We start from the raw sequence: 27,124 nt of genomic DNA on the forward strand, positions 1-27,124 counted from the left end.
AAACAGTCTTCTGATTAAACTCCCCTTGGAAATTTGGTCAAACCATGACACCTCACCCTCAATCCTACTCCCACGAGGGTGAGGCTCCCATGAAGCTCTTGCACCAGTCACATGTCTTTTCGTTTTGGGACGCCTGCAGCGAAGTCCTCTCTTGAGGCCAAGCTAGAAGGTTCCTACATGCCCCTGAACATCTGGAAGGCTAGGCAGGGAGGTGGATGAGAAACTGAGGAACAAGGCAATGGCAATGATACTGGTCGTAGCAACAATGCATTCTTGCTGGGACATATCCTGGGCCAGACGCTGTCTCCACAACCGGGAGGTGCTGCACTTCCTCCATTGAGTGGACAAGGACACTGAGGGCTGGGAGGTGAGGCAGTCTGCTCAGAATCACAGAGCTAGAAAGGCACAGCTTTTATCTGCAGAACCCACATATCTGACTCAGCTGGCCTGCCTGTGATAAAGTGAAAATGGGAAGTGATGTGGAGGGTACTGTCCCCAAATAGTCCCCTTCAGCCACTGGGCAACACCTCCATATCTTCCCTGATATGAGGAGGAAATGAGAGGCTCATATGGAGGCTGATGTGGGGAATGCAGGAAGTGGGAAGAGACCATGGAGCAGACATCAATTTCCTTCTGGCTTAACTCATTTTGAATAGCAGCCAAGGGCCTATCAGTTGAGAAGTTATATCCCTGGAGATTCATGTGAATCCCAGGGTACAGGAGCTAGGCCAGATTCGCTGAGCAGACAGCAAGGACAGGGATCACAGCGTCTGGACCATACGAAGTCCATTAAACCATACCCTCTACCAACGCCTGGGCATGAACATCATGCTCTGCAGGGCCTCCTTCTGATACATGAATCTAAACAGGCTGAATGAGCGGATGTGAGGAAGTGAACTGTGTTGCATATCTGCTATGGGGGTTCCCCAGGTATAATCTGACTTATCAGAAGACCATATTAAAAACTAGTATTTAGGAATTAACCAGCTACTTGGGAGGCTGAGGCAGGAGGATCACTTAAGCCCAGGAGGCGGAGGCTGCAGTGAGCCGAGATCACTTGACTATACTCCAGCCTGGGAGACATAGTGAGACTGTCTCCAAAAAAAAAAATTCAGATTTTTAAGGAAGAAAAAAGCCTCTTTATTGAACTCTGACAGTGTCCCAGACTTATCCCATTTCACTTCCCAATGGGGGAAGGGAAGGACTCTGCTTTAGAATAACCTGGGGGTCATTGGCAGGGCAGAGAAGGAAGTGAAGGTGATACGGGCTGGCCTGGGGCACAATTGGTGGAGCTGGGCAATGGGGCAGAGACACATTACACTGTTTCCTCAGCTCTGCAGATGGCTTCAATAATTCCATAAGATAAAGTTTTCTTAAAATGTGAAGGCAAATTTCATTGATCAATCATCAGTGTCTTTTTTCAGAGTAGAGGCCACACAGGCTGTCTTGGAGAAACCCCATTGCCTTCACTTAGAACACACTCAATTCTCCAGATGTGTCAGAGAAGGCAGCTCTTGCAGCCCCCCTGACTGTGTGGCTCCCATTCCAGGCACAGTTGCCCTGGCGCTGTGATGACAGAGAAGGGTCAACATCACCAATGGTGTTGGTGCATCTGGGCTGAGCAGAAACAAGGAATGGGAAGCTGTCCTCAGTATTCTATGTGGAAAGGATAGTCTTTGTGATTTTTAGTTCTGAAAAACAGAAAAACAAATCAAAAATAGAAACAACGAGTGATTATTTTTTAAGAGAAACATTTAAAATGATATAGTTAATACACTTTTAAACTCCCCAGTGCGTGAAATTAGCTTCATTCAGTGGCCCACCTTCAAACAGGAAAAGAATTACAGTGAGAAGGTTTAATTAATTTAAAATGTGTATGATAAATACCTATTCAGACACCAATCATCCAATCTGTACATTCTTCCCTCTATTTTTAAAAGAAGGAGTCATATTTACATGGGGAATGTGGCCAGTCGGAGATTCCTGTCTAGGCTGAGGATGTTATCCATATCGTGCTGTGTTAACTCAAAATCAAACACCTGGAACCAAAACACAATGTTTGTAGAAAACTCAACTTTAATTCACATTTCATGGAGCGCATGTTACCTACATAGCACTGTGCTAGACCTGCAAGGGACACACGGATGTGAAACAAACACTTCATCAGACACTTGGAACTTCCCTGAATCACAGCCTGGATTCCCCAAACGCCCTTTGATTTTGATCATGTGACTGGTGCTGGCTTGGCCTTGGCTACATTTAGGAAGCCTTGGAAAGATGGAAATATACACTGCACTCATCTTAGTGGAATAAAGGACACGTGGGAATAGTTAAAAGGTATGGCGGCTGCGTGCGGTGGCTCACTCCAATCCCAGCACTTGGAGGCCAAGATGGGCAGATCACAAGGTCAGGAGTTGGAGACCAGCCTGGCCAATATGGTGAAACTCCATCTCTACTAAAAATTAAAAAATGAGCTGGATGAGGTGGCGTGTGTCTCTAGTCCCAGCTACTCAGGAGGCTGCGGCAGGAGAACCGCTTGAACCCAGGAGGTGGAGGTTGCAGTGAGCCGAGATCACACTACCACTGCACTCCAGCTTGGATGACAGAGTGAAATTCTATCTCAAAAAAAAAAAAAGGCACAGAATTTTTCCCACTGACTCTGCTACCCCTCAAAAACCCAACAAAACCGTTTGTTCCACACACCTGCCAACTAAGGACCCACTTGGCCCTGGGACTATGAACTCTAACAATATCATATCACAGAGTAAGTTTTCTGAGTGATCCATTTTTCTTCCTTGAAAACAGTATTCTTTTCTGCCCGTCCCTCCCCTTTTGTTGTCCCCACACACTGAGGAATAGGACCCATGGCTACAGCATCAGTGCCCACCCAGGCCTGGCAGAGTGGCTGTCTTGCGGTAGGAGGAGGCGTGCATTGAGTGATTCCAATGCAAGGACCTGGAGTACCCCAGCCTCTCCCCAACAAGAGCCTCCCCCTCCTGAGGCCAGAAGAAAGTAGCCTCAGCGTGTCATCTGGAGGGAGTGGGGAGTGCCGGGGCTGGAGTAGGGGGATTCTTGGGTTTAAAGGAAATCGTGAGCAGTTCTAGAAGAGACCCTATAAAGGGCAGGCAGCCTTGCAGCAGCAGTTCTGAGAGGCACTGGGGCCACAGGAGGTGGGCCGGGGCAGCACCCTGCACTGGGAGCCCTGTGCCTGCGCCACTGGGGGTCTTTCTTCTCCCCGGCTCCCACCTCCTCCTGACAGCATGAGCACTTCCTCCAGCCCCTCCTAACCCGCTGCTGCTCTCTGTGCTCAGCCCTTAGCTTTGCTTTGTCACTTCTGCTTTGGCCCTCAGGTCTCATGTCAGCCTGGTCCTGTCTCACTGCCTGGGGATGGCATTTCCCCTCAGTGTGTAACAGACCTAATAGAGGAATGGGAGCATCTCAGCTGGGTCTGAGGTCCCTGTTTCACATTCACTGCCACTAGGCCATGGGGATCCCATCCCAGGCATTGAGAGCCACGAGGGCAGAACTGGGGCAGATGCGGCCCCCTGCCCCCTGCTGAGTTGCTCACTCAGTGGCTCCTCCCATGGGAGGGTCAGATAATCATCCCCAGCCTATGTCCTCCCAGGGGCAATCCTAGCTGCCCTGCAGGGCACAGAGGGCACCTTAGACCAGGCCCCCAGGTGGAACAGATGCCAGTCAGTCAGCAATGCTCAATTCTAACCACTACAAGAGACCTGCAGCCTCATTCCAAGAGGCCTGTCAATAGCCATTGGAGAGAACTGAGTCTACAGCTCAGCCAAATCCATACTTTTCAGGTTTAAGGTTGGCTGGTCACCCAGAGCTGCTCTGGGCTATGCAAAGAGCAGGATGCCTGAGAAAGAAGAGAAGTACATGCGGGGAGCAGGTGAGCTGGACAAGGGCCCAGCAGGAAGAGCGCTGTGGATACCCTGAGGAGCCTGCCCATCCCCTGGTCCTCCCATCGTGGGTGGCCTGTCTCTCCTGTCAATGGCAGGGCTATGCCCACCGACAGCCAGCTTGGCATGCACAGTGAGACTGAGGGCACAGGCACTGCTACAGATGGGTCAGTCAATAAACCCCGGTGGCAATGCTTGCTTGGCACAACCAAACAGAGCCCTGAGGATGCAGTAGTGCCTCGTGGAGCTCATGGGCAGCTCGGACACCCAGAGGGACACTCCTGGGCACATGCTGTCTATGGAAATGCAGCTGTGCAGCTGGCCCCAGGCTCACACACACCTGTGCCAACATGATCAATGGCTGTGGGCTGCCACCAATGCCTGTCATTGCCTGTGAGATCGTTACGGGTGACATCCGTGACTGGGGGTGACTGGCAGCTAAGAGCATCAGGTACTTCCATACGCCAGGCACTATGCCACCCCTTCACTATATCATTACATTTCACCCTCACAGTGATCCTATCAGAGGGTGCTCTAATGATGAAACGAAGGCTTAGAGAGGTTATGCAGCAGTTAAATTGTGAGTGGGCCTGTGGGAATCCGAAGTCCATGACCCTGACTGGGTTATAGACTATGTCGTCAGGGTTGAAACCACACATAGTTCCTTCACATAGCTCCAAAAACAGATTTCACACACCAGTCTTCACTCCTGCCTCTCGGAAGTCACTAGACAGGAGTCAGGACCAGAGCCTTCCCACACAACTCAAAGCAGTGCCCTCAGGCCACGTGGGCACACCTCCACGCGACAGAAGGTGGCACCTTGTCCACCAACTGCCTCCCCTTTCTCCTGAGCACACGCTTAGGAGATACCCAGCCTCCCCTGCGGGCCAGCGCAGCCATGTGACTGATGCACATGCTCAAGCCTTGCCCATACAAATCTTCCCAATAAGATGCTCTTCCCTCCTTCCTCATCTTGGGCTGGATGGAGAAGACACCAACACCCTAGGGGAGAGAGGGCCCTAAGATGGAAGGAGCCTGGGTCCTTGGATCGCTGAGTGAAAGGTCAACCACCAACACCCGCAGTGCAGAGGCAGAGGCCCCTGCTGCATCAAGCCCCGCGATCCTGAGGCTGTGTGCTACAGCAGTCATCCCTTCCCATCTAACACACGATCTGAAACCCTCTAAATAAAAGAAGGAAAACACCTACCTGGATATTCTCTTTAATGTGACTAGGGGTGATAGATCCGGGGATCACTATCACATTCCTCTGGATTTGAAATCGGATCAAGATCTGCAAGGAAACAAAAAGTCTACTATCACGCAAAGGGAAATCCCACATAGTCTAAGTTATTTGCTAACACCGTGAGTTTTATGGTGCAGTAAGAGTCCAAGAGTCAATGACAGCAGTTACTGTTACTGGCATTTACTGAGCAGCTCTGTCAATATGTTGGTAATGACAGCCATCAGCCCAAGGAGGAGGTCAACAGAATCTGCTTAATGAGAATTCCTTAACATGCGCCCAGCCCCCCAACTAGACGTTAGAACAAAGAAGACTAGACTAAATAACTTTTCTGTTCCATCTCATACTAACCATGCATGCAGGTGGTGGGGCAGAGGGAGGCCTGGAAGCTCCTCCTCTGAGTCTAGACAGGCTTGGAGACAAGAGTACATGGCTTGAGTGACTGGGAATGTGGCTGCAGACCAACTTCTGCTCAACGCTGGGAGGGTCTAATGAGACATAGACTCACCTGGGTGAGCCAATCCCTTCCTGGGACCTGCCAAGCCCCAGGACTCTGCAAGGATGTGAAGCCGTCAGAGAACCCCACCTGGCTCGGAACAGCCCTCCCTCAGTACCTGAGCAGGAGACTTGCTGTGTTCCTTTGCAATCCTCTGGATCACAGGGTCATCTATCAGGTCAACCCCTTCACTAGAGAGACACAGCACAGGGGGGTGAGCCAGGAGATCCAACACGGATGTCCCTTTCTTTAGAAAGAAGAAATCTTTGTCCAAAATGAAAGATTTATTTTCTGATCATGACACATGCTGACCATAGGAAATTTTTAAATGCAGAAAAGCACATCACCCCACATTTCTAGTCTGGAGATAACCACTGCTAACACTTCGGTGAACAGGGCTACATAACATCACTTTTCATGTGTATTTTGTGCTTTTCCTCAAGAACCAGGTGGCCATGTCAGCACACGCAGCCAGTGGGCTCTCAAGCTTTGACGCCCCCTAACTCTCAGGGCTCTCTGACTTCGCAGCTTCTACTGTACGCCCTGGCACAGCGCTGCAAATCGGTATTTGTTGATGATGATACTTTCAGAAAAGTTCACCCAAAATACCACTAAAAAGTGAATACTGTGAACATGTGGAACCTTTAAAAGTGGTTTTGAAGATGATCATAGAGTCTCTATGCATCCTCTGTTCAGGCATGGGTGGGCCCTGAGAACTCTAAGGATTCATTTTTTCAACAAGTGTGTACTGAGCCATCACCGTGTTTCAGGCATTGTGCTATTATTATCCTCAAGGTCTCCTGAAGGAACCAGAGTGCACAGTGGCCCGCCCCAGTCAGTCTGAGAGCTCCCTGACTCACTCCATCAGAGGACCCTCTACCCCAAAGCTCAGCTATGGAACGGACCCAGCCTTCTAGGGACTTTCCAGCTGGTACCAAGTTCAAACACACATGCCCCACTTCACAAGGAAAACACACAGGTGATAAAAGTCAAGTAATTTCAGCCTTTTGGGGGTTCCCAATGTTTCCCAGGTGCTGAGCTAGGAGCTGGGAAGAGAATAAATAAGATACCTGCACGCTGGTTGCTTTGACTAGTGGAAGAGACTGAGAAGAAAATCACAAGACAATGTGACAGGGGCTGTGTAAGAAACATAAATGAGGGGTCAGGAGGGCTTCCTGGAGGAGATGATGCTGGACTGGACTGAACCTTAAATTAGAAACTGGAGTTTGCCAGTTAAAAAAAAAAAAAAAGATTTGTGGGTAAAGAGAACTGTATTTGCAAAGGCACAGAGGTGAGAAAACATGTTCTATCCAAGGACCCCATAACAGCTGCATGTGGCTGAAGCCCAGGATGTTCACAGGGATAGGGACGAATGAGGCCAGAGGCGGGCAGAGGTCAGGCTGGCTGCATCTCACAAGCCACACCAAGACCTGAATAATTTTTCCCAGGAAAGTGATACGATCACAGGAAAGGAAAGAGACAGCTCCTTTCAGCTTCCACTGGGAGCAATGGGTTGGAATAGAGCGGGCCAGGGAGGGAGCCGAGGGGCTCCTCTAAGGACCTCGGGAATTCTACTTAACTAAGGCAGTGACAGTGATGGCAGAAATGAAATCATGACACAAAGTCCAACTTCTCCTGGCAGAATAATCAACAGACTTTGGTGCTGGATTGGACTAGGGATGTGGGGACGGATGATTTCCAAGCTTCTGGTTAAGGTGGCTGAATGGCTGGAGGTCCCTTAGCTGATCGAGGGAGCACAGAACAGCTGCAGGGCCTGGGTAAGGATGACAGCAGGCTGCGCCTCATCCAACCACGGAGAGACCTGGGGAGCATCCTTGTCAGGAGGTCAGAAGGGGACTGACGCCCTGGTGGGGAACTCAGCAAAGAGGTCACTCCAGGCTGGTTTATGTCCCTGAAGAGGTCCTGCCCCTCCCAGGGTAGTCCACTCACAGCCACTCCCTGGCTTCCAATAATAAGCCATGTCTTCAACCCCAGGCTTGAGAGGTGTGGACAGCCCCCTGTGGTCCCATCCCTCCACACCCTGTCAAAATCTCCGTTAAATCCTCCCTCAATCATCCCAAGGAAATGAGAAGGTGGCACCTACTTCCCAGTCGGACTCTGACTAACACACCATTGATGTATCCTTACCACGAGCCACCAAGAGGACGGTAAGCAGTCACGGACACACCTCTGGATTGGCAAAAACTGATCAGATTCTTCTGAGTAAGATATGGGTGGCACTCAATCTATAACAGAATCACAGCTTACATAAAATTCAGACCACTGGTGTTCAAGAAAAGCTCTACAAGAGAAGACCTGTGTCAAAGTCTTGGCTGTCACTGAGTAGCCATGGGGGCCAGCTCCAGGCATAAGTGTTTCTGTTGTGAGGAGGCTGGACAAAGCAATCTCCAAGAGGCCAGCGGCTATCATGGTCTCTGAGTCCATGGCCTTGGGGACGCCTACATCATCTGAATGTTCCAATACCACCTGCTCTGCGGGGCCTTCCCGGAGCACTCAGGTGAAGACTGTAACACTCCATAGCTCCCATCTCCCCAGGCCTTTATTTTCCTCTACAGCACCTATCACTATCACTTTTACTATTTGCTTATTGTCTTTCTGTGGTCACCAAGATCTAAGCCTCATGAAGATAGAGATTTTTGTTTGAATTTGTTTTGTTCACAGATGTCTCGCCAACACTAAGAACAACGTAGACACGTAGGAGTGCTAAAAATACATCCACTGAGTGAATGAATCAAATTGAGGAACTACATGTGACAAACACCTGCTACCGGTGACTTGAATGATCATTTTAAGAAGCTAGAGAGCAGGATCACTGTCTCTTGCACATTCTCCAAACTCTCATATATAATTCCAGGTTATAGGGATATTTAAAATAAATATTTAGTGTAAATTACAGAGAACTACGAATAGTGCTTTTGCTCTCAGGAACATGCCACACTGATCAAGATCAGCCTCTTTGGAAAGCCTCCAAGAGATGCCAGCCCTTCTGCAGCCTTCTGAATCCTGTGTTCCTGGGTGTCCATCATCCTATCAGAAAACAGACCCTCCACTCCACCTTGTCTACTCAGACTATGCCATAATCATTCCCAGGTATTTAAAGTGCTGAACAACTAAAAATACTGACACTAAACGGAAGCTACTATCCGTATAAACATATATAAAATCTTACGTACATAGGATTGTATACAAGGCAAAGTTAAACTACATTAGAAGCTGGGTCAGAAGCCAGGTTGCTCTTCACGGTGGCGGCCACAGCAGGACCCAGGGGAGCTACTGAATGGCTGAGGGCCTTTTCCTGGTTCTGGGTGCTGAATACTTGAGTTTGTTCACTTGCAAAAATTCATCAAGTTATATATGCCTTTTACGATTCGCACACTTTTGTGCATCTATTCTGTATAGAACTTTTTAAAAAAGCGTTATTTATTTTAAAAAATAGAATGTGATGCTCTATTCTTAATAGTCCCAAACTGGAAACTGTCCAAGTATTCATTAACAGCAGAATGGATAACTCAATTGTGGTTAATTCACAAAACAGAATACCACAAGAAATAAGACAGCACTATCTACAATCACATGCATACAAACACAGCGCTGTGTGAAAGAGGCAAGCACAGAGGGGTTTATGCCACATCATTATTTTATCTGTGTAAAGTTCTGAAGTGAATCCCAGCTGCTGGGAATGGGAACGATGCTGTGCTCGGCAGGGGTTACAGCGGCACTGGATGTGCTGTTTACTGAGCTGGATGCTGGTCCCAGAGCTATGCTCAGTTTATGAGAATGTATACAGTTCCATTTTCACATGTGCACTTCTACTCTTCAATAAAAAGCTTAAGTACCGTATAAATGATCTTTGAACATACAAAGCTAGTCTAGAAAATACAGTAGTTCTTTCCTCACAAGGCTTTTCTCTGCATTAAAAAACGAAGTGCCTGCGTCAGCTTCAGCAGCCTGTGAGCCTGGCGTGAAGCCATCTGGTCATCCACTCTTTCTCGCTGCAGGCTGCAGGCTGGGAAGAGACGGAGGGGAGGTCCATGCTCCCGAATGAGGGTGAGGCCCCTGCCAGAACCCTAACCACTTCTGAGCACACCTGGTGACCTGCCTGTACCGCACATGGAGGGCCAAGTGCCAGCTCATGCCCTGCCTGCCAACAGTACCACCTACCCAGACGCACCTTCAAGAAAGCCACTTGGCTAGCTGCTGCCTTTAGTCACCATTCTGAGTGCTGCCAGAGGAGAATAGGCCTGTTTTGTGCTTCACCCATCCTCCCATTTCCAGAAGAGCCCTATAGAAGTGGCAGCTGGGGGACCAGGCACACAGGTTAAACTCTCTGATGCTTCCATCGGCTTACCTGGTTGGTTACCGGCTTGAACCTCAACCCAGGCTTATTCAAAAGCCTCTCAAGTTGCTCATGGTTGAAGTTTGACACTCCAATGTTCTTCACCAGCCCGGTGATCACCAGGTCCTCCATGGCCTATAACAGAACAATGACTCCACTGGGTGTGAAGCTTCTGTCCACTGCACTGACAATCTATGTCCCTCAGCAGTTCTGTATGGTATTCTAAAACTGGTTGCACCCAATATTTTTATAATATTTTACTTGAAGCTTCAAAAGCATTTCTGCACTCAAGGTCTGATTCCAGTCCCATCTTTCCTGGCTAGGGGATGCTGGGCAAGTTGCATGGCCTCACTTGGCCCCAGTTTTCTCAGCTTCAGGACAGGGCGACACTACCTGTGCCACGGGGATGTTTAGGGGTTATGTGGAATCACAGAATGCGTCATCTAAGGCTGGCGTCCAGCACTCGACACGTGTGAGCTCTTCTTGTTCCTATTCCTCCTGATGTCTGGCCAGCATGTCTGCTGCGGATTTTATTTGTTCACCTTTCTTTCCACTGAGACATTGACCTTCTTAAGCACACAGATGCATCATCATTCTCCTATCCCACCTTCTCCACTTACTATTTTAAGGAACTTTTGGGCAGAGCAACCTAAAGCTCTGAGCTGGTTACTGACCAGCAAGCCAGGCTGCCCCTGAGCTTCAGGAAGAGCATGGCTTCGTGCCAGGGTCCGTAGTCAGCAGCAAGTCCTGAGTGACCAACGGGCCAACACGCAGCAGTCAGTTACTGCCTCAACTCTGCAACAATCACCGGAACCTCGCTGGTGCTACATGAGCACCCTAGAGTTTAACCCAGATATTTTAGGACATAAAACAGTGTGACAGAAAGGGTTTAGGCCCATGGGCCTTGGTCCTGACGTTGCAGATACCTTAGGGCAGTCTTTGTCTTCTACTGATCGGGGGAGCCTAGCCTGGGACTCCTCCCTGTTCGAGGGTTCCCTCTGGCCCTCCTTCCTGGAGAGCTTCACCCAGCAAGCTCTGTCCTAACCTCAGCATGCTTAAGCTTAAGCTTACTTTCTTCTTGGGCCTCAAATGTGACGTCCCATCCCACATGCTGGTTAGCAAGACCATAAGACCACACGTGCTCTGTCAGCCATGCTGGAGCCCAAGTCTGAGACCCACGCCAGCCTGTGGGTCAACTTCCAGGAACCACCACCTCCTTAATTTCCTGCTCAAGACTTTACTGCAAGCCCCTGCAGTAAAGGGCTGTTTTTGGTCTCAACTCTGGAAATGGGCTGACACTTGGTAACCTTCCCCAACACTGGTCTCACTTCCCCAGCCTGAGCTTCCATGCTGCCAACTTCATCACTCTGAAATGCTTGAGAGAAAAAGAAACTTAAAACATTAACAGTGGTAACTGCTGGGTACCGGGAAAATAAATTTTTTGATGTTAGTTTAATACGGAAGAACTCTCCTGCATTTTCTGAAAGAAATACGGTTTTTTAATCAAAAAATAAATATTTGAGAAAAAACGTGAGGTCTATAATGAGCTACCCCTTAAATAATGTATCAAGAGGGCTGCACTACACCAAACCAAAGGTAACAAGAAAGTCACTGAGGTCTCTGAGTTCTTCGGGTATTGGTTCCTTGTTTGTTCTGCAAACCCCACATCTCAAGTAGACAACCTTGATGTCTTTGAACACAAGTAGCTCGGGGCTCACTGCATCCTGGGTGGAGACCCACACAGGATGAGGCTGCCCGGTGGTATGGCTCAGCTCACCTCCCATGTGTCCAGGAAGTCCGTGTCACCAGGGATGACCATGTCGCTCTCGTCCAGAGGCAAGTCGTGCACTCCAGGATGTGAGAGGCAAAAGGAAAGTTCACTGCAGCTCATGATCCATTCTGGATGAGGAGGCTGTGAAGAAGGACAGTTGAGATGTGTGAAAAACACAAACAAACAAACAAACAAACAAACATGTGTCAGGAGACCTGCATCCAAGCCACGGCCCTGTCACTAAGCAACTCCAGCCTGGCCATGTGACCAGGCCCAGTCTTCACCTTTCTAAGAAAAGACCAATGGCTGATGGACTGGATGGCTGGCAAAGCCTCTGCCAGCCTGATGTATACTGTCCATCTCCCACGAGATGGGAAAGGAAGACCCCGTATCCTCACTGATGCAAGGCTGTCCTCTCCCATCGCCTCCAGAAAACAGTTTACTAATTTCGGGTAAAGAATGCATGAGGAATGCATTTTCTTCATGTCTTATAGGGCCCAGTCAACCCTCTCCTACCTCCACTGTTAGGGTCTTGTCTTCTTTTCTTAGAATCCCCATGATGATGACAGGTGAGGAATGAGTATACAAAGGTACACAGCAGGTAGGGGCAGAGAGAGACACCTTGAAAGGGCGAGAACCTAAAGTCACCCTTCAGAGCAGCACTGATGTACAGTCCAGCTACCTCCCCCATGCACTCCACATGGCGTGTTAAGGGTGAATGTCATATTTAATGACACCTAATCACACTCCTAAGCAACAGTGGAAGAATGTCACGTGTTCCAGCCTGGTCCACATGCAAGAGGCATTTTCCATGATGAGCTGAAGTAATGAACAGTCTCGCTTTAAAGCCACATCCCCTGTTGACATTTATCCAAGCCTCCACAAAACTGCAGCCCGGGACTCACACTCGGACTCTGATCTAATTGTCCAGCATCACACAAGGCCTAGCAGTTCCTACTGGCCAGAAGACAAGCTGACGATGCTGCATTATCCTCCTCTGTAATTTGCTGGGTGATCTGAGACCTCTTCCTTTTCTACCACCCAGAAATCCAGACAGGAATCTGCTAAAGGATGAGGGCAAGCAAAGTGTAACAAATGTCTGACCTGAGCATATACTTCTGGGCTCCAATAATCTAACTTAAACCTTCAACGTTCTGTGTCTTAGTTTTATCATCTCTCCAAAAGGGATGTTAATAGTGTCAACTTTGTAGAACTGTCATGAGAATTAAATGAATTAATATGTGTAAAGCACCTAAAATAGTTCTGGGTACATAATTAAAACAATGCTGGCTGGCATTGAGTGTAATATAGCTATAGCCATTGTTTTAATTATGATTTTCTGCATGCAGCGAATTTCAAAGACATAGACATCACTCTGGTTTTGCCCTCTGGCTCTTTGCCCTCTGGCTATCTTTCACTCTTAGTCAGTGTGACTAATGGACAGCTGCCCACATCATTTATGGAAACTAGATACAAAGCCTTAGTTAAGTAAAGCTGTGCAAGGAATGAAGTGTTTTTTGTTATTTTACTCTAAAACAGTAGCCAACAGTGTGGCAGCATAAAGAGAACTTCTCACAGGTTGGCATGTAAAAGACTCCTGAGCAGCAGGCACCCATTCCATTGTAGGAAGAACATCCCTGGAAGGACTTCTCTATTTCACAGGTGTCAACTGTGTGACCAGGCCCTTGCCCAGGCAGGCTGTCATCACAGCCCGGGGCAAATGTGCAGGGACATCCTGGCCAGGACCTGTGTGAGACAGAAGCAGGTTGCCTAGAGTAGGGAAGCCGCACGGCTAGACTAGGGTAGCTTAGTGGCAGAGCCATGGCTCAGATGCGTGCTCCAGAAACACTGTGAAGCAATTAAGAGAATAAAATCAAGTGGAAAAGTCAACTACCATCATAACCCACCGGACCCTGCTGCAGGTGAACAAGCAATTATCTCTCATATTGCAAAACAGCATTTACTCTCCAAAGAGAACAGAATCTGCAAGCAGAGACAAGGCCTAGGAATTCACTGGGAACTTTCTCTGAGCAGCAGTATTTCCTCATCTGATCGCTGCTTTCACCTAAAAACCTAAGGGAAGAAAACCTGCTGCTCTCTTGGCTTGGAAAAAAAGTGACTGGCTTAAACGACAGACCTGTGGGGGCCTCAGAGGTCAAGCCAAGCCTCTCCTTAACTGAGGCCCAGAGATATCAAGAGGACTGCCCAAATGCCACAGCTAGCATGTGGCAGGTGCGGCCTGGGAATCCCGGCCCTGATTGCTGGTACATGCTCTCTCCACCGCAAGACAGGGTGTAACCACGGGGAGGAAGGTCCTGCAAACCGCGGAATGAACTACCTACTGAATGGTACCTTGAAACCCATGGGCCAGTGTATGAGGTAGAGGTCCAAATAGTTCAGCTTCAAGGCCTTTAGACTCCTTCTGCATGCTGTTTTCACTAAGGACTTCTTGTGGCAGGTGCACCACAGCTACAAAGGAAAGGGGACCAGTGTCACACAAGCCCACCCAGAGCCAGCATGGCACCCGTTCTATAGCCCCACAAAGCTACTGTCTTGGACCCAAAATAGCCGAGTTGAGATGACCACAAATACAACATGGCAGGTTCTGATGGGAGGACAGGGACATTATCCTCAGAAAAGTTCCAGGACACCTGCAGGGAGAGGCTCCAAAGCTGAACTCCTTCTGCCTGACTCCTCCTCAAGGGAAGCTCAGGAATCCAAGAAATATTTGATGGTTATTTGGATCCCTTGGGACCAAAAACAAAAACGAAAGTGAAATTCCTGCAGGCAGAAAAGACATGAGGAAAAATCAGAAGTCTCTAGCTTGTGCTTCTCACTTACACAGACTCCGCATTGAGGGTTCTCTGTTCCTAAGGCACTGTAACCATGTGGGTTAGCCTACAGGTGAGTGAACTCACACTGCCTTACTTCTTTTAGCTATTTCCTTCCACAAGCCCATCAAGCAGAAAAACTTGTGATTTTTCCCTCATTATACTTTGATTGACTGTGACATAAGCTAACCTGAAGGCTCTGTCACAGCAAGGAAAAAACAAAAATGATAAGTTAAATGAAAGTAAAAGAAAGGGCAATCAAATAAATGGAAACAAACGAGCCCAGTATCTTCAGAAAAATAAAAAAATGAACGCTGGAAGTAAATGTATTCCACTGTTAATCACAGTTGTCTCTATGTGGTGTGTATATGTGTGATTTATTTATTTCTAATTACATTTCTATAACTTTTCCGAATTTCCAAAATAATGAACATATTTCCACTGCTGACTATGATCCACACAGAAGCAACTTGCTCCACATTGCAGGGCGAGCCTCAGAAATCTCCAGTTGCTCACTTCCCTACCTGGACTATTCAGAAGATATTCTCGCCGCTTGGCCAAACACACACCAAGGCTGCTCTCTTACCACCCTCTGCCCTAGCGCAGATAGCAATGGTGACTGAAGAACATTAACTTCCATAAAGTAAAACAGAAGGCAATTCAACTATAGAAACAACATTGAATCCTGAGGTATGAAATTTTAGCTGGGAAGTTACTCAGGAAATTCTCAAATCCAAAGTCTCATTTTATAAATAATGAAGCTGTGAGCCTGAGTCATGAAATCCCTAATACTCATGGTCTTAACATTCCGCTTCCAAATTAAAAGCAAAGGAATTCTTGAATTCTCCACTATCGTAGTCCACTCTGCGTCTTCCACAGGGCCTGCCTCCCAACTACCCTCCACATCCATTTCCTCTTCTCCCTCCTTCACCCACTGTGCCAGTGCAGGCCTTCACCATCTTCCACCTGCACTGCTGTTAATGTCTCCTACCTGGCCTCCTGCCTCTGCCTCAAATGCAAGCTCCTTTCACCTACTAAAATATCCTATACACAACACAAGTTGCACTCATATATGATACAAGCTGCCCTACTTAAAAACCAAACAGGGCTCCTGTCTCTAGGAAAAAGCACAGCTACTGACAGGGCACAGCTGAACTTCCATGGCCCAGCCCATCCACTACTCAGCCTCACTTCTCGTTACTCCTGCAACCTGACATCATGTGGTCCAGAGAGACCAAGTGATTTGGTTTGGCTGTGTCTCCAGCCAAATCTCATCTTGAATTGTAGCTCCCATAATCCCTACCTGTCATAGGAGGCACCCACTGGGAGGTAACTGAATCATGGGGGCAGGTTTTTCCTGTGCTGTTCTGGTGATAGTGAATAAGTCTCATGAGACCTGATGGTATAAAGGGCAGTTCCCCTGTACACGTTCTCTTGTCTGCCACCATGTAAGACGTGCCTTTGTTCCTCTTTTGCCTTTTGTCATGATTGTGAGGCCTCCCCAGCCAAGTGAAACTGTGAGTCCATTAAACCTCTTTTTCTTTATAAACTACCCAGTCCCAGGTATGTTCTAACAGCAGCGTGAGAATGGACTAATGCACCAAGCTTCTTACAAATCCCTGCACCTGCCATGCTGCTTCCTGCCTTACGCCTGTGCTCAAGCTGCTCCCTCCACACCCAGAGTTTCTCCTTCAGCAGACGTGCGGTAGAATTTGGAATCTGCATTTAACAATCACCCCAGTGATTCTGAATTTAGGAATCGCTGTGTAAACAGACTTCACGAGGGCTAGGACTTTGTCCTACTCACCAGTGTAGCCAAAGTGCCCTTACTAAATCAATTTTGATAATGTATTGTTAATTGGGGGTATCTGTGTACTACTACCTGAATGACCAAGTAAATAATATGAAACCAACCTGCACACAATATAATTCAGCATGCTCATGAAGCTGTGAATATTCTTGTTTATTCTGATTCAAGTATGAAACAAAGTCATCAACTCCCGTAAAGAAAGTAGAAAGCCCTCCCGAGATGTAGCATTACCCAAGCTCTGCCAGCCTTGCACAGAGAAGCCCTACCTTACTGGCAATGAACAGATCCTCCCGTCTTACGGCTCCTTCCTTGATCTTGTAACGGATCCCTGCTCCAACCTCCTTCTCGTTGTGGTAAAAGTAAGCACAGTTGAAGTGCCGGTACCCTGCGTCAATGGCTACTTTCACTGCCTCAGTCACTTTCCCCGGAGAAGCCTGCAAAACCAACAAAACAAAATGTCTTCCCACAGTCAGAGGAACCCAACACAAATCTCCCCTTTCACCCAAGCACGTGGACCACATAATACATACAAAATTAAGTCACTAATTTGGTACTAGTATAATCAGTCTAAAAACAGGTAATGTCAGAGTTATGAAGTAATTTATGAATAATCTAAGTTCCAATTCCTTTACATATTTTGGGAAAAAAACTATAGGTTATTTTTAGTGTCTGCAGAAAACTGAGCTACATGGTGTGCTTTCTGAATGATCAAAGCAATAAAAAAGTGTAGAATGAATAATAACTGAGATGCAAAGAGGCTTAAGGTTCATCATGTACACTCAGATACCACAGCGTCCAATAATAAAGGTTGAGGTGTAGACTCACAGGAAGGTATCCATACAAAAAGAAGCATATAACAAAACCCAAATGAATGTATGATGCTATAAGCCATAAGGTAGTTCAGAAAAGAGAAGAGTCACTCTAAATGAAGCTCAGGCAAGGGAAGGAACTAGAACCAGGGAAGACCATGGGGGTGGGCGGGCTTGCAATCACATTAAACTGAAGACTGACAAGGGCTTTATAGTTCACAAAGCACTTTCTCATTGGAGCTTCACAGTAATCCTAGGAGTTAAAGCAGCATAATTATCTTCATTTTAAGCAACAGATTCAGAGTGGTTGAAAGCTAATGAACCAAGTATCCATCTTAAGTTAGAAAAAGAACCCAAGACATTGAATGGAAAGATAAAAATATGATTAAGAATAACATCAATAAAATAGAAACAAAGATGTAACAGAGAAGATCAACAAAACTAGATGTCAGTTCTCGGAAAAACTTCAGTAAAATAAACAGACTTCTGGTCAGGTTGATGAAGAGGCCAACTTTTCAAAAAACTGACATGAATAGAAAGTAAAACATGCAGATAAAATGGACTTAAAAGAAAATATTACCAATAACGATATGTCAATAATTTGGAAAAATGATATAAAATGGGAAAATTCCTAGAAAAATTTAACTCAAGAATAAAGGTTGAATAGTTACATAATTATTAGAGAAAGGAAGTAATTTGAAAAAAAGAGAAAACCACCAAAGTTTCATAAAATGTTCAAGAAATCATCTCAGTTTAACACAAACTTGCAAACAACAGAAAAAGACGGACTTATTTCAACTCATTCTACAAAACCAGCATAACCTTGAAATCAAAATCAGACAAAAATATAAAAAGTTACACATTCATCTTATTTGTGAATACCGTTGCAAAATTCCTAAGTAAAATAAAAGCAAATTGGATGCAACAATATTTATGAAAAGATAATATACCATACCCATGTTGAGTGTATCGCAGACATTTAAGGATGGTTTCTTATTAGAAAATCTGTAATTCATCAATATTAACAGATTAAAATACAAAAACAAAAGTCATCTCAATCAATATTTGTTAAGATTCAATACCAGTTTAGATTCAAAATCTAAACTCCCAGTAAGTTGGGGAAAAAAATTAATCTGACAGAGTATCAATATTAAAAAAAAAAACCCATCCTACATCCTTTAAAATCAGGTACAAAACAAGAACAGCCACTGCGCTGGAGGTGCTTTCCAGAAGCACCTAAACAACTAAGAAGAAGCAATTTTAAGCTTAAAGACTGGAAAAAAAGGAAAGTAAACTACCATTATTTGCTGATGATATGATCATTTGTGTAGGAAATTCAAACAAATGTAAGGCAAATTAACAGAAATAACAGTACAGTTTAGTAAAGTGGCTGGAAGTGTAATGAATATAGCAGGTGAAACAAGTAGAAAACGTAATTTCAGAGAAATATAATTTCCAGTAGTATAACACACTATCAAGAACCCAAGAATAATTCCAACAAAAGACATATATTCTCCTCAGGAAAAACTATACAACCATACGAAAATATGTTAGAAATGAATCATATTTAGGACAATTTATTAACAGAGAAGAATATCATGCTTGTAGAAAAGTTAGATTTAATATTACAAAGATGTCAATTATCTCCAAGTTGGTCGACGGATTTAATGTAGTTCCAATCAAAACCCCAATAAAGTTTTCCACGGAAACTTATAAGCTAGTTCTAAAACCTACAGTGGAGAGTAAGGTGCCAAAATAAAAAGCCAGGACCCAGGTACACGCATCTGTCAAAACTCATCAAATTGTACACTGTAAATCTACAAGAGCAGAGAGAGGTGACCTGCCCTACTAGGTATGAGGGCTTATCAAGGAACTGTAGTAATTAAGACAGCGCCGATCAGGCACACAGATGGATCAAATGGCCCCTAATAATGAAGAGCCCAGGCTGAGGTCTCCAGACATCTCACGGCTCCCCTTGCTCTCTTGTGCTTCAGTCATCATCTTGAGAACACTCCCTGACTAGCCGCATGAGGACAGGAGGTGTGTGGAGCCAAGTGGGGTAGCCCCAACCATCCCAACTGAGACCAGCCAACTCCCAAGTGAAGGAGCCCATCTAAGGTCCACAGAGCTGCTCTCCTGACCTCCCATGCAGGAGGTACACACTTGCTGCTGTACACCACCAAGGTCTGGTGTTTGGCCATTGATGCAGCATTTCTGGGGCAACAGATAACTGATAGATCTGTGATGTTCATTCACTATTAAAAACAGCCAAGTAAAAATAAGCCTTTGCATAGACCAGTGATGAGTGATTATGATTAATCCAATTTGATGCACCTGTAGTCCAAGAAAGAAATAGAATATTTTGACCGCTTAAGCACAGTTTTCACTAATTTTTCCTTATCCTGTGTGCACAGAAGTCTGGACTCCTGCACCAAATTGTTGCATAAGTAAAGGGAAGCAAGAGACTCAACGGTTTAATCCATCAAGTGCTTCCTGAATGAATGGCTGCCAGATGCACGTCCTTTACTAGATGCTGAGAACCAATATGAACAGAATGACACTCCTAGCCTCTAAGAGTTGGTAAGTAGGTAGGAGAAATAATTTAAATAATATTTTCATGAGCAGAACTTGAACATTCTGACTCCTCAGTAACTAACTTCCTATGTGACTTCTTATAGCTTTTATCAACAATGAAGTTTAGCTTTAAAAAAAAAAAAGATGAAATTTTAAACGCTTTTTAGTGCTGTCTCAAATCACTGGCAGGAATTGAGTTCAAAGTAGAGAAAGGTCATCGAATAGAATGGTGGTTATAAGAGGCTGGGGCTGGGGGAGGTGAGGAAGGAGGGAATGGAGAGTTGCTCATCAAACGGTACAAAGTTTCAAACACACAGGAGACACAGCTTTTAAGACTTACTGCACACTAGGATGCCAACGGTCAACAATAATTTACTACACGTGTATTTCAAAATAAGACATTTCAAACATCTCACCACAAACAATAATAGCTGAGAGAAGTGATGGATATGTTAATTAGTTTGATTTAACCACGCTGCAATTGTACACACGTCTCAAAACATTGCAGTGCCCCCCATAAATGCACAGAGCGATAATATGTCCTTTTTCTCAGGCATCTGGACGGGCTACTTCTAAACAGGGAGGAACAGGAGGTCCCAAAGTTTCCTTTAAAGCCTAATCAGCAATTCCAATTTTCCTTTTTTTTTTTTTTTTTTCCAGCAAGGTCTGGCTCTGTGCCCCAGGCTGGAGTGCAGTGGCGCCATCAAAGCTCACTGCAGCCTCGACTTCCTGGGCTCCAGTGATCCTCCCACCTCAGCCTCCTGAGTAGCTGGAACCACAGCCGCGCACCCCTCAAGCCCAGTTGATTTGTTCATTTTTGGTAGACACAGGGTTTCGCCATGTTGACCTGGCTGGTCTTGAACTCCTGAGCTCAGGCGATCCTACCGCCTCGGCCTCCCAAAGTGCTGGGATTCCAAGCCCGCACCCCGCGCCGGGCCCCAACTTTTCTTTCTCTCATGACTGGAGAGGAGGCTTCGAGGTTCCCTGCTCAGGCTGCGTCCAGCGCCGCCAAGGCCTCCACTCTGCATCCCCGCTCCAGCTCTGAGTGACTACAGGGGCTCGGCCTCTCCAGCGAGCAGCTCCGCCCAACGCCGCGGCTGCAGCCCCCGAGTCTGAGGCGTGGCTGCCGCAGTCCCCGCTTGCGCGGAGAGCGCCTCCGCGGGCAACACCGACTCGGTTTTAGGAAAGGCCGGGCCGGGCCGCGTGTGGGCGGTGGGTGGGCGCCGGCCAGGCAGCTGTCTCTTATACACATCTAGATGTGTATAAGAGACAGATGTTGACCTGGCTGGTCTTGAACTCCTGAGCTCAGGCGATCCTACCGCCTCGGCCTCCCAAAGTGCTGGGATTCCAAGCCCGCACCCCGCGCCGGGCCCCAACTTTTCTTTCTCTCATGACTGGAGAGGAGGCTTCGAGGTTCCCTGCTCAGGCTGCGTCCAGCGCCGCCAAGGCCTCCACTCTGCATCCCCGCTCCAGCTCTGAGTGACTACAGGGGCTCGGCCTCTCCAGCGAGCAGCTCCGCCCAACGCCGCGGCTGCAGCCCCCGAGTCTGAGGCGTGGCTGCCGCAGTCCCCGCTTGCGCGGAGAGCGCCTCCGCGGGCAACACCGACTCGGTTTTAGGAAAGGCCGGGCCGGGCCGCGTGTGGGCGGTGGGTGGGCGCCGGCCAGGCAGAGAGGAGGCCGCCGCACTTCTCCCCGGCCCCGGCCTGGGCCCCGTCGGACGCCCCCAAGTCCCGCGCTCCCCTGGGTTCGGCGCGCCTCCCTGCCGCGTCCGCGTCACCTTCCAGCAGCTGAGGCCCACGGCGGGGATATCTCCCATAGCCGCCGCCGCCGCCGCCCGCCGCCCGCCGGCCCGCCGCCCCGCACGCGACTACCCACAGACGCCGCGCCAGTTACCGCCGCGCTGGCGACGGGCGGCTGCGATTGGCTGGAAGCGCCTGGTGACGGTTGACAGTCCGACAATGGTTGGAAGCGTGAACGCTGGGCTTCCTGACTGGCTGCTGCTGTTGCGCGGCGGGCACGCTGACTGGCTGGTTTTATCAGGGACGGGCATCCTGATTGGCTGGAGGCGCAGAGCCAGCGGGAGTCTCAAATGGCTGGAAGCGCCGCGCTCTGTACATCCTGATTGGCTGGCGGCAGGCACGACGGAGTTTTCGATTGGCTTGCAGAGCCACGCAGGCGCGGGGAAGGTTTTCCAATTGGCTGGCATTGCCGCTCACGTAGGCGTGACGTCCTGGTTGCCTTCTCCCTCGCACAGAGTGCACACGCGACTGAGGGTAGGGCAGAGGTGCTAGGCTGATGAGCAGAGAGTCCTCACCATTCCAGGGCGTCTCCATGGCCGGGCCATCCTACGGCAAGCTCTAGGGTCAGGGTGCAGAGTCCTGCGTCCCCTGGGCCACAGGGCGCGCGGGAGTGGGGCCCCACCCCCTTGTACCAAGGATGGCCATTCTCAGGTGCCCTGAGGCCCCCAGCCTGGGAGAAGCGTGCCTGGCTTTGGTTCCCCGTCAGGGACCCACCGCGCCCTTGGAAAAGGCCTTCCACTCCCTGGGGTCCTTCCTGGCCCAGAGCAGCTGGGCTTGCAGGACAGCGGGGGTCCTGGGTGGTGCAGGAGAGGCCGAACCCTGCATGTGGAGTGGGGTGTCCTTGCTTGCAGCCTCGGGCTCCCGTTTGGAAGTGGATGGGGTGGACTGGACACCCCCTTATGAGTGGACTGTGCTCCTCCGGGGCCAGTGGAGGGAAAGAGGGGTCAAGAGAACCTTCCGACACCCCTCTCATCTCTCCTGGAGTTTACAGCTCCCCTTCATTGCCCCCCTCAGCCCTGAGAGTCTTACTGCCTTGAGGACACCCACACCCAGGTGAGGGCTTTGTTTCTGGGTTCCTCGCCTGGGTCTGCAGTTCCAGTGCTGGCCATCAGGGGAGGCGGTGCCCATTCTGCTCAGTGGGGCAGCTGCAGCCAGAGAAACTCCCAGGGTCCCCCTGCCTCCCACCCAACTTGCATCTCCTGTGAGTAGCATCCATCCCCACAATGTGAGCTCCTCACAAGTGGGAAGGGGGCTCTTGGATACTCTCATTTATTCATTCAGAAACTGTGCCTGGAGCACTCACCTGTGCAAGGGGCAAGTTAGACCAGGGTGCAGTGCTGAAAATGACCTGCATGGGCCCTGCCCTCAGGAGCTCACCGTTTGGAGGAATGGATGGACAGAGCGTAAAAGCAAATGCATGAGAAAAAAAAAGAGCAGGTGCTATAGTAAAATAAAGCAGGTGCTTGTGGTGGGAGGCGGAAGGGACAGAGTGAGGGAGTCCTCAACACCTCAGTGAAGTGGCATTTGTGCTGCAAACAGAAAGGCAAAGAGTGAGGGAACCAGCCCTGCACAAGTCTGGGAACAGTGTGCCTGGGGGAAGCTCAACTGCACTGCGATCGTGTGTGATGCTATTTCATTGTTTTAATAGAAATTCCGTAAGTCTATGACATTGAGCATCTTTTACTCTGCTTGTTTGCGATCTGTATATCTTTGATAAGGCGTGTTTTCAGGTCTTTTGTCCATTTTTTATTTGGGTCGTTCATTTTCTTATTGTTCGATTTTAAGAGTTCTTTGTGTATTTTGGATAAGAGTCTTTTATTAGATGTGTCTTTGTAAATATTTTCTCCCAGTCTGTAGCTTGTCTTTTCATTCCCTTGACATTGTCTTTAGCAGAGGGAAAGCTTTTTTATTTTAATGAAGTCAGCTTATCAATTATTTATTTCATGGCTCATCCCTTTGATGTTGTATTTTAAAAGTCACTGCAAAGGCATAAGAATGATATAATGGACTTTGGGGACTCGGGGAAGGATGGGAGGGGAGTGAGAGATAAAAGACTACACACATTGGGTACAATGTGCACTACTCTGGTGATGAGTGCACCAGAATATCAGAAATCACCACTAAATAACTTTTCCATGCAACCAAACACCACTTGTCACCCCAAAACAATTGAAATAAAAATTAAAATTAAAAAATCAGAGACCAGACAGAAAAGAATTAAAATAAAAATTAGTAAATTAGAATATCCTGGAACACAGTAATCACTATAAAAAATAAAAATAAATAAATAGATCACTGAACCCAAGATCATCTAGATTTTCTCTTATTTTCTATAAGTTTTGTAGTGTTGTGTTTTACATTTAGGCCTTTGATCCACGTTGAGTAAATTTTAATGAAAAGTGTGAGATATGTGTCTGGATTTATTTTTTTGCATGTGGATGTCCAACATCATTTGTTGAAAAGACTGCATGTTCTCCCGTGTATTGCCTTTGCTCCTTTGTCAAACATCAGCTTACTATATTTGTGGTGGTCTATTTCTGTACTATTTTGTTGCGTTGATCCATTTGCCTGTTTCATAAATGCCACACTGTCTTGATTACAGTAGCAGATTTCTTGTAGGTCTTGAGGTCAGGTAGTGTGAGTCCTCTAACTTTGTTCTTTTCCTTCAATATTGAGTTGTCTATTCTGGGTCTTTTGCTTCTTCATATGAACTGTAGATTCAGTTTGTCCACAAAATATCCACAAAATAATTTAGTAAAATTTTGATGGGATTACATTGAATGTTTAGATCAATTTGGGGACAGACAGCTGATGTGTTGACAATATTGAGTCCTTGTATTCATGAACATGGAATATCACTTTATTTATTTATTTATTATTTATACATCTTTCATCAGAGTTTTGTAGTTTTCCTATATAGGACTCATAAATATTTTCTTAGATTTATACATAAGTATTTCATTTTGGGGGCTGCTAATGTAAATAGTACTGTGCTTTCTAGTTTCAAATATCACTTGTTGAATTCTGATATATAGGAAAATAGTTGACTTTTGTATATTAATCTGGTCTTCTGCAACCTTGCTATAATTGTTTAGTGGTTTCAGAAGAGTATTTGTCAATTCTTTGGGAATTAAGATAGGCAATAATGTCACCTGTAAACAAAGACAGTTTATTTCTTTTCTTCCCAAACTGTATACTTTTTTGCTTTTTTCTTTTTTGAGACAGTCTCATTCTGTCACCCAGACTGGAGTGCAGTAGTGGGATCTCGGCTCACTGCAACCTCTGCCTTCTGGGTTCAAGTGATTCTCCTGCCTCAGCTTCCTGAGTAGCTGGGATTACAGGCATGCACCAGCATGCCTGGCTAATTTGTAGGTTTTTAGTAGAGACGGGGTTTCACCTTGCTGGTCAAGCTGGTCTCAAACTCCTGACCTTGTGATCCACCCTCCTCGTCTTCCCAAAGTGCTGGGATTACAGGCGTGAGCTACTGCACCCAACCTGTATACCTTTTAGTTCCTTTTTTGTCTTATATTAGGATGTCCAGTACAGTGTTGAGAAGGAGTTGTGAGGGGACTTTTTTTGCCTTTTCCTGATAGGAGTGCTTTTGAACAGTACAGTTTCCCCACACGTGCCCTATTAAATGAGAAAGTTATCGTGGGTGTTTGGGACCTTTGGTCTGAAAGATTTCTAATGGCCTCATTGACAGATGCATTTGTATGTTATGGTGTAACTTCACACTCGAAATATTTTTGTCTTTGTTATGGCATTCTGCTATAGCTGCTAAGATGCTGAGGCTTAAGAAATTCTTCTTCATGAATACTTATTACCTCCTTCTCAGGTATTGTCTTTTTATCCTTGTCACTGCCTTTAGTGGATACTGGGATTTGCTGTTTGTAATTGTTGTCCTAGTGGTCTGCTTCCTGTGTGATATACTAGATCTATTAGTGTCTCCTGCATATCCCATGGCTGGGGATGTGAAGAGTAATAGATAAGAGAGCCTCCCATGGAAGTCGCTGAAGGGTTTGTGTGTTTGGGAGAGGAGATTAGGAAAGTTCACAAGTAATAATATAAACTAGAATAAAAAAGCAGCATGGGATAAATATAAATGATATTCAGTGGGATTCTAAAAGGAAGAAATTATATGAAGTTGTGAGGGATAAATGATCATTGAAATCAGCCTTCAAGATAAGAAGTACTAATGAATAGAAATAGGGAGAAATAATTCTTTGGTGGTTGAGGAGTTTTATTTAAAGATTCTCAACATATAACACATTGTCAAGGGGAAAAGAAGCATGAAGATGAAGTGTAGTGTGAATACACTTTTTAAAAAGTGCATTTTGGTGACTCCATGGATGGCCTGTTCTCAAGGATGAGGGAAGTTAACTCTGGGAGGGAGTGAATATTTTAGGTTTAGATATAGGCATTTCTTTATCCAGTTGCTTTATTGGATATCTTACACTGAATAATAATGTATAGGGAATAGTCTCTCTGGGGCATCCTTTGCACAGTGGCTCATTCTAAATCCCCATCATCAGTGCATGCATTGAGAGAATAACACACATCTGCTACAGCCTGTGTGTATGTCTCTCAATGTTTGACACAGCTTCACACAACCTTCATAATCACCTCAGCAAACTCAGGCCTAAACCCTTTGAGACAACAGAGCAACAAGTGTGATTTCTCTGCACACATATGATGTTTAGAGATGAGGACAGGGAGAAGTGCAGAAACAATAGCACACGGGTTTTTTGCATCTGGAAAGATAAGGACACTCAGGGGAGAAAATGCAGGGTCCACTAGGGTTGAGAGAGTAGAAACCAGCAACAGAAATGCCAGCTGCCCATGAAGCATCAAAGAAGCAGCTAACAAAAACTAAGCCCCGTCCCACTGGTGGCAGCTCTGCCAAGCCTGTTTTGATAGAATTGAATTTTTGCACACCTCACAACAAAGCACTCAGTCTTTCAGTTGTTGCTTTCAGTCACTTATTCTAATAACATCATTAACCCAGGGAACAGCACTAAGTGATTCTGTTTGGGTTGAAGCCAGTAAGAAGCCCAAGGATGAAATGTATCACTTCATGCTGGATCTTTACAAACACCAATCCTGGCACTAAAGGTTTACTTGACTTCTCTCCCTGATAGCCCAGGGACCTATCTTCTGCCAAGGTTTCAATGAAGATGACCAATCAGAATCATCTAAGCCAAAATAAACCTCTTTTTGTCCTCCAAGATCAGATTTGCTTGTGTGAATGACGCAGTTGTTGTCTTGCCAAGTCAACAGCTTTAGAAGTGAATAGACTACTTAGAGGCCAGGGATTATAAATGTACAAAAAGAGGAAAGACTCCACAAAGAGTATGTGAGATTTATGACCTTTGAGAAATAGCATTTGGCTGAGGCAGTGATGACAAGATCAAGTGGGGAAGCATGGACCTCTGCACCGAACCACTGTGCTAGATCTTTGTGAACAAGGAATTCCATTTGTTTGGTTATTCACCAGGACTCCAAGTATACTGTTTTGTCTAATAA

At 46.7% G+C, this 27,124-nt stretch overlaps 1 protein-coding gene across 4 annotated transcripts; it reads right to left on the reverse strand.

Annotated features, from left to right (window-relative positions):
* Positions 1-1,116: 1,116 nt before the first annotated feature.
* On the reverse strand, positions 1,117-21,782 carry AKR1E2 (aldo-keto reductase family 1, member E2). Of its 4 annotated transcripts, none has more exons than XR_001004985.1 (10): positions 21,580-21,782; positions 16,686-16,853; positions 14,131-14,247; positions 11,785-11,919; positions 10,020-10,142; positions 7,799-7,896; positions 5,769-5,841; positions 5,122-5,205; positions 1,888-2,039; positions 1,117-1,691 (listed from the first exon to the last, which is right to left on the reverse strand). XR_001004985.1 is itself a non-coding variant. In XM_011970673.1 (10 exons), the coding sequence occupies exons 1-10, from the start codon at positions 21,616-21,618 to the stop codon at positions 1,649-1,651; spliced, it is 963 nt and encodes a 320-aa protein (XP_011826063.1). In that variant the 5' UTR covers positions 21,619-21,782; the 3' UTR covers positions 1,117-1,648. The 4 variants fall into 4 exon arrangements, 3 of the variants coding, with proteins under 3 accessions (XP_011826063.1, XP_011826065.1, XP_011826066.1); XM_011970673.1 differs by having other exon boundaries at positions 1,957-2,039; XM_011970675.1 differs by lacking the exons at positions 5,769-5,841; positions 7,799-7,896 and having other exon boundaries at positions 1,957-2,039.
* Positions 21,783-27,124: the final 5,342 nt, after the last annotated feature.

This window comes from Mandrillus leucophaeus, unplaced genomic scaffold (assembly GCF_000951045.1).
Source record: "Mandrillus leucophaeus isolate KB7577 unplaced genomic scaffold, Mleu.le_1.0 Scaffold961, whole genome shotgun sequence".
Taxonomy (NCBI): Eukaryota; Metazoa; Chordata; class Mammalia; order Primates; family Cercopithecidae; genus Mandrillus; species Mandrillus leucophaeus.

Bases quoted from the DNA above. Each gene is read 5' to 3' on its own strand.
- AKR1E2 (XM_011970673.1), bottom strand. From the start codon at position 21,618: ATGGGAGATATCCCCGCCGTGGGCCTCAGCTGCTGGAAG. The intron at 5,206-5,768 runs GTACTGAGGGAG...GTTTCCTTGCAG, and splicing joins ACAGCAAGTCTCCTGCTCAG to ATCTTGATCCGATTTCAAAT. The intron at 1,692-1,956 runs GTAAATATGACT...TCTGTTTTTCAG, and splicing joins CGACTGGCCACATTCCCCAT to AACTAAAAATCACAAAGACT.